This window comes from Cheilinus undulatus, linkage group 15 (assembly GCF_018320785.1).
Source record: "Cheilinus undulatus linkage group 15, ASM1832078v1, whole genome shotgun sequence".
NCBI lineage: Eukaryota > Metazoa > Chordata > Actinopteri > Labriformes > Labridae > Cheilinus > Cheilinus undulatus.
In genome coordinates, this window is record NC_054879.1 from 25,044,786 (window position 1) to 25,052,221 (window position 7,436).

The following is a 7,436-nucleotide window of genomic DNA, read 5'->3' on the forward strand; positions in this document are numbered from 1 at the left end:
CATTCAGGATTATTTTACAGGAGAACTAATGGCAGCTCAAACTGAAACAAATTCCAAACTTCACATCACACAATTACACAGGCGTGGTCCATAATCACAATGTACAGCACAGTAAGTAGACATTTATTTGATGAGGATGAGATGGAGGACTTAGAGAGTGTGAGAAGTAGTCCATAAAAGTCCTTCATTGTCTGATTTTTTATATATTTTTTTTTTTTGCAGGGATGAGCTTGTTAATACAGTGCCTAGCACACCACGCTCTCCATTTCAGGCCATCACTCGTTGATGATCTCTCCCTCCCCTCCCTCCCTCCACTATGAATATAAGCAAACAGTTATCTATCCTGGTCATCAAAGAGTGATTTCTCTGAAACAGAACAAAAACAGTGGGTACCATGATTACTATTTTTAGACTTTAAGAGCAGTGCAGTAGCGTGCTCAAGTGAATCAATTTAAACACTGAGGAGGGCTATTTCAGTACCATAGGCCTAAACAATTCAAACAATTATCTTTAAAACATGCTAACTAGAATACCCAAAATACCAGAATACACAAAATAAACAGTTGACTTCTCGAAGAAAATGCTCACCTAATATTCATCTACTGGCGCTGCATCAGAAACAACTCATGAAGGTAATACAATAAAGACACACGAGTGTAGGACAACGTGAACTGCATTAGGACTGCGTTTGAACTGGAGAGGGGTGCGTTGAAGCGGTGCAGCACTGAAATGCAGCAATTAAATCTTTGTTTTGATTTGGTTCAGTAGGTATCAGACGTGTTGACACCGGTGCCACGTTGGTACCAGGTTTCGGTACTCATCCTTATTTTTGGACAGGCTTATCATCGTAGAAACTGCGACAGGACCATGGTGTTTTTGGGAACTTCAGTAATAACCCCTGCATGACCTTTAAAAAGCAGCAGACTACTTCATTCTTCTTCTGCCTGCTGTTTTTTCACTTCTTGTTAGGCTGTAGAGCTGACTGGCTAGATCTCATGTGATGTCTTGAGCCCAGTTCAGAACAAATATACGCAACGCGACGAGACAGTTTTTGAATGTCCCTGATTAGAGTCGCAGCAGTCTGATCCGATAGTTGCAGCTCAAATCAAGCTGTCTGATGTAGTCGCCAGCGATTCAGCCTTTCACATCCCAGAGAGGGGCTTTGGAATGCAGCAAGCACAGAAGTGTGAAAAGGGGAATATAAATCTTGTTTTGAAAGGCATATATGCCAGTTCCATCAGATAACCATGCTGTTAATTTTAGACACATCTCTTTCCTCATCGATCCTCATCACTTGTCATCACTGTCGCAGCATGGCAGTGAAATTTCACGGCACATATAAACACAAAGCTGCTTTGCTAGAAGTCTTTTTATAAAGAAGATGTCCGCTGAGAATAATTAATTTTGCACTGACAAATTCAGCTCCTGCAGCCTTGAATTTCTCATGGATCATTCCGTAAAATGAAGCGAGCTAAAGTAACGGAGTGCCTTTTCTAAACAATGTTTCTGTTTCAATTTTTCACATTTATCTGCTTCTTGGAAATAACTGGGCTTGCATCGACTGAGGACTGAAGTTTTGGTGTAAAAACAAACAAAAAAGAGGATCAATGTGATCATTTCCAAGAGGAAAATAATGCAATAAATAAATAAATAATTTAATTAATGAAAGGTTAATAGATTATCGTTTGAAGAGGTTCTCTCTTTCCAGCCGTGCATGGACAGGACACACTGTGCTTTTTGGGATAATCCATGAGAAATTAACAGGCTGAATAAGCTAATCTGTGTGTGGAAAATGTATTTTTCTCAGTGGATATGTTCGTTATGATATGAGTGAGCTAGAAAAGTAATTTTGTGTTTGTATGTGCTGTTGAGCTGCGTTGCTTTGCTGTGAAACTTCTTGCCTCCTCCAGCAACTGCACATCAGGCTACAATGCGCAGCTGACAGAATAAAGTTTCTGTGTAATAACAACAAAAAGGATCGATGTGATCATTTCCAAGAGACACATAATATAAAAAAGAATAAAAGGTTAATAGATTATATCGTTTGAAAAGGCTCTCTCTTTCCAGCTGCGCACGGACAGGACACACGGCACTTTGTAAGATAGGCTAATATGGGAGAAATTAAAGGCTGTCTTCACTAAATCTGTCCGTGGGAAAAAAAAATACTCAGTGGATATCTTCTAGCAAAGCCTTTTTGTATACATATGTGCCATAAAATTGCACAGCTGTCATTGCCATGGAAACGATGCATCATCTCCTTCAATCGCAGCAGTGTGAACTAGGAGGTGTTTAGAGCATCATAGATTGAAACATTGCAATCAGTTGCAAGTTTCAACTCATCTCACCGCGAATCTTTGGTCTGAACTGGGCTTTAGCCAATCAGATTGTGCTGGTGGTAAGATATTTAGTATAGAGAGAGAGTGGCAACTGAGCCAAAGAAGCAGCAGATTTTATCAACTAATTTTATCGGTGATCAGTCAAAAAAATCACAGATATCGATTACTGCCAAAATGCCAAATATCAGTGCTGATAATCGGACAGACCAATTATTAGTCAACCCCTATTTTTGGTGTCCAGGATTTATGAATGAATTGACCATAACTTTGGTTTGTTTATCTTGGCAGGTTTCTCTCAAGATTTGGACAGACCAATGAGATCAATACCCCATCAATGCTGGATTTTTATCTGCTCTGATGAGGAGTGAACCACTTACTATCATCCTTAATCTGTGCCAGTAGACTTGTCAAAATTAGATTAGCATACCAATGTCTACAGCATGAAAACTATTTTTATCTATCTTTGGTTTCTGGCTTGTTTCTGCTGAAATAGTTTAAATGTTTATTGTGGTATTGGAAAGATATTGGTTTGATTAGCAGCATCTGACATGAACATGGTGTACCATTAACTCCTAACAGGAGCAACAACTAATTAATTTTCCATGATCACTGAATTATAAACACTTATGGATATACAGCATGTGAAAATCATAAATAAAATAGTCCTCTTTGTGACCTCTTATATTTCATATGAATAGGTTGGTCTTTTCTGTTATTGCAAGAATTTCTTTGTTCACTTTAATCCCACAGTGTTTTCAAGATATAGGAAAATGTGTGCATTGTTCGAAACAATTTGAAACTGAAGATTACTGGCATCCACTAGAGTAAAATGTAATGAATGGTTTAAACCCCTTGAAATAATCACCATTAAAAGAAATGTAAGGGCCTGTTTTCCTGTTGCACTACAACCAGTTCACTATGTTACATTTCTCTTTTGTCCTTCTGTGATATTTTGCTGAGAATTGCAGAAATATCAGATGCTCATTGATTCTTCTCAAATAAAGCAGCGCTATGCAAATCGTTGTATTTGTGCTATTTCTCCCACCAGTTTCTGGCACAAAATAAACTGTTAGTCAAACTTTTACCAGCAACAGAAAAAAATGAATAAACAAAAAGATGAACATCAGCATCAAGCATCAAAATTTAGTTGAGTGTTATGGAAATTTCCATAGATGTCATGTTTTGAGCTGGAAATTCTTACAATCTCAGTTTGAGAGCTCCTATCATCAGTATGTATTATTACTAGGTTACAAAATTTGACTTTTTTCCCATGTAGTATGCACTATGCACAAACCAACAAACAAACAAAAAACATGAAACAATATAAAGGGAATGTTACCTGACCTGTACTAGGGCTTTGACTTCCATATAATTTATTATTTTCAATCAAATTGAGTCACTGAATTTTAAAAGTTTATCCCAATTATTCATATTTTCAGGGCATATGAAAGACAATTATTGCACCACATACATAACAGCATAAAAGTCTGGATTTTTTTTTTTTTTTTTTTTTTTTTTACAATATTGCCTCATCATTTTCACTTTGCAGAAGTAACCTTATAATGTATTTGTATTTTTTTGAGTTGAGAAATTCACACTTCAAAACTATCATTATTCTCTGAATATTCCTTGATAACCAAGCAGGTAGACTCATGATACCATTTATGTATTATATTATAATAAATTGCAGCTTCTTAGTGAATCACATCAAGTCAAACAGATGTCTCTGTTTGACTTGATGATCTCTTTGAGATTAAAAGTCTCCTTTCTAAGAATGTCCTGGCCAAGACAGGCAGCAGCACATTTATCAAAGACACAGAATTATAAAACAGAATAGTTACAATCACAGAGATACATCCTGAGTCACAGAGCACAAAGTCATCAGTCAAAACATCTATAAACTGAGGCATCTGCCGGCCTTCAATCTACCTTTCAAAAGATTTAAAGGGATCAGCTTCTCAAGACACAAGGTCTTCTGTAGCAGATTCCAGGCTGCAGGAGCAGCATACCCGAAACTCTTTTTTTCCATTTCAAGATGGATTTTGGGAACAGATTTCCTTTAGGGTTTGTAAAGATGAAAGAGGATGAGAAATACTTTTATGCTTCTGCAATGGTTAATACACCAATATGTAGAAGCTCATAAACCGAAATGATATTTTTAATGCTAAAATATAATTATTATTGTTATCCATGAATTTTCAAATGTACTGATTTACAAAAAACCTGAAAAATAGTAAAGCACATTAATATTTTTTGATTAATATGTCAAATTATAGTTATTTACTTGCATTCCTGAACAGAAAAAAATAGTTTTAGTGGTTGAATGTTATACTTGATTAATTTCTGACTTCTCAGAGAAGCCCAGTGAGCCGGCTCAAATTTGTGTATAAAAAGGTGAATTCAATTTGAAATTCCTTATTTCTGTTCAAAATGGTAAAACATGGAGAGCTCACTAAAAATGAAAGAGTCCGCATTAAAGCACTTCATGATGCTGGATGGTCTCTGAGGCAAATATGACAGGTGGTCTAATAAATTTGTTAAGCACTGTAAATATAGTTCAGACTGATCGAACTGTTTATCCACTTCTCTTTCTCATTGGTACAACAGGAATAGGAAATGAAGTAATGAGGAAGTGACAGTATGAACATTCATGAGTATTTGATATGAAGTACTACTAAATGCATGTTTGAGTTATAGCAAGACATAAACTACAGCAGACATGTTTGCAGTGTTATTATTCAGTGCTAGATGATAAATGGACCTGCAATCTTTGTATTTTGTCTTTCACTTTAATTGAAGAAAAAAAATCATATATTTTGTTATCAAAGTTTTAAAACCCAGTGTAAAATCTCATCTTTTCTCGCTCTTGTGAGCCCAAATCTTGTCTCGTCTTGTGAGATAAGCATCTTGTCACACCCCTTATTGCCCTAAAGTTAGGGTACTTAGCCATCTGTTCAATCAAAGCCTACATTTATTTTGACAGGAAACCAGGAACTTCTGGTAGATCAAAAGTAATGGCAAGAGCTTTACCACAACAAATTGGTGTAAACTGCCTTATTGTGTAAAAAGGGTGATTAGAACTCAACAGCTTCCCTGCTGCAGAAGCTAAACAATGGTTAGCCTGAGAACATAACTGTATGAGATTAAAACAATATTAACAAGTTAATGTCTGACCTTCACTGCTTTGCGACTCATGCATTAACAATGACAGCCCTATGTAAACCATTCAGATCTATTTTGATTCCTGAAAGAAGCATAACTGAGCATTTCAGTGACACTTTACTCTTTGACATTTTTGAGTCCAGCTGTGGGAACATAAATCATTCTGAAAAGTCTGGATTTATCTTCAGGAAAAAAATCTAACTGAAAAGATGTAAAGAGCAAGGTAGGAGGTGCTTATCAGCCCCAAAGAAAGAGGTTGTCAGATGAGGATCAAAAGCCTAGTATTAGATTATAAAAAGGCAGGCCTTAGTCAAACACTGCCTCAGTGAGGAGGTGTTGCATCCCCTCCTCTCTCTGATGATGGAGGAGAATGAACTCTGTTTTCCACATCTCAACACCTCCTGCAAAAAGCGAAACAGCTCTAGCTTTGTGCTGATTCATATCATGCTCTCCTTTATCTCAGTGCTCACTGTGATTCTTAACCTGCTGGTGATCATCTCCATCTTTCACTTCAAGTACTAATTTTAACTGTTTAAAACATGGTTATCATTACTGAGACAAACAAAATCTTGAACTGATTCCAATTTCATTCTTACTTGATCATGTTTTATCTGCTGAAGTGAAATGCCATGCTGAAATATTTGTTGTTTTCTTAACCTCCAGGAAGCTCCACACCCCTACTAACCTCCTCCTCCTCTCTCTGGCTGTCTCCGATTTCTTTGTCGGCCTCCTCATATTGTTTCAATTTCTGCTCATAGATGGCTGCTGGTACCTTGGTGACAACATGTGTAATCTGTATTTATTTTTTGACATTATGATTACATCCTCCTCTGTAGGAAACATGGTGCTCATATCAGTTGATCGCTATATTGCCATTTGTGATCCCCTGCACTATTTAACTAAAGTCACTGTGAGACGAGCTTCAGTCTCTATTGTTCTCTGTTGGATCTGTTCTTTTATTTACTGCAATATTCTCATGAAAGAGGACTTTGAACATCCAGGCAAGTTTACTTCCTGCTCTGGAGAGTGTGTTGCTCTTAAACATTATATTACGGGAGTTGTTGATCTATTTTTTACTTTCATTGCTTCTGTCACTGTCATCATAGTTCTGTATGTGCGGGTCTTTGTGGTGGCTGTGTTACAGGCTCGAGTCATGAGGTTTCATGTTGCAGCTTCCTCCCTCCACAAATCAGCAACTGCTAAGAAATCTGAAATCAAAGCAGCCAGGACTCTTGGGGTTGTTGTAGTGGTGTTTCTTGTTTGCCTTTGCCCATATTTCTGTGTCGCACTTTCAGAACAGGACTATTTATTCAATGCTTCATCTGGTTCCTTTGTCATATATCTCTTCTACTTTAACTCCTGTCTAAACCCCCTGATCTACGCCTTTTTCTACTCCTGGTTCAGGAAATCTGTCAGACTCATTGTTACACTTCAAATACTAAAAGCTGGATCCTGTGAGGCCAACATACTACAAAAAGATGTTGTGAAGTGACTCAAAGAGGGCCATGACTCTACTAAAGCTATTTACAAAATTAAAAATGTTGAACTAAATTAGTTTTAGGAGGGTTGGAAGATATTTTATACATTTTTACAGGTCAAATGCCTTGTTTTCCTTTTATTCTGAGGCCTGTTGCATCAGTAATGTGTAAATTATATCTTTAGCTATGGAATAAGGTCTACACTAAACCATAGGTAAATAATAGTTAAGTTATAACATAAGTTGTGACAATTATTGCAACACAGGGGTGTCAGATTTATCTCAATTAATTTGACAAATGTCAAAACCAACCAAATATTTTGCAGGTATGACATTTTCTCTTAAATTTGGGGAGTAGCTTTTTGTCAAGCATTTTATTTGTTACAGTGCTGATGCCAGATTGTATGAAAACACACCAACAGCTGAGAACAACCTCCACTAACTGCCCTTAATCCTCATTA

The 7,436-nt window shown here is 36.8% G+C and overlaps 1 protein-coding gene across 1 annotated transcript; it reads left to right on the plus strand.

Moving 5' to 3' along the window:
* Positions 1-5,855: 5,855 nt before the first annotated feature.
* Positions 5,856-6,990, plus strand: LOC121522208 (trace amine-associated receptor 4-like). Its single transcript, XM_041806361.1, has 2 exons — positions 5,856-6,013; positions 6,162-6,990. The coding sequence occupies exons 1-2, from the start codon at positions 5,856-5,858 to the stop codon at positions 6,988-6,990; spliced, it is 987 nt and encodes a 328-aa protein (XP_041662295.1).
* The last annotated feature ends 446 nt before the right edge of the window (positions 6,991-7,436 follow it).

Coding starts and splice junctions, on each gene's coding strand:
- LOC121522208 (XM_041806361.1), top strand. CDS start 5,856: ATGATGGAGGAGAATGAACTCTGTTTTCCACATCTCAACACCTCCTGC. Junction 6,014..6,161: donor ATCTCCATCTTTCACTTCAA/GTACTAATTTTA, acceptor CTTAACCTCCAG/GAAGCTCCACACCCCTACTA.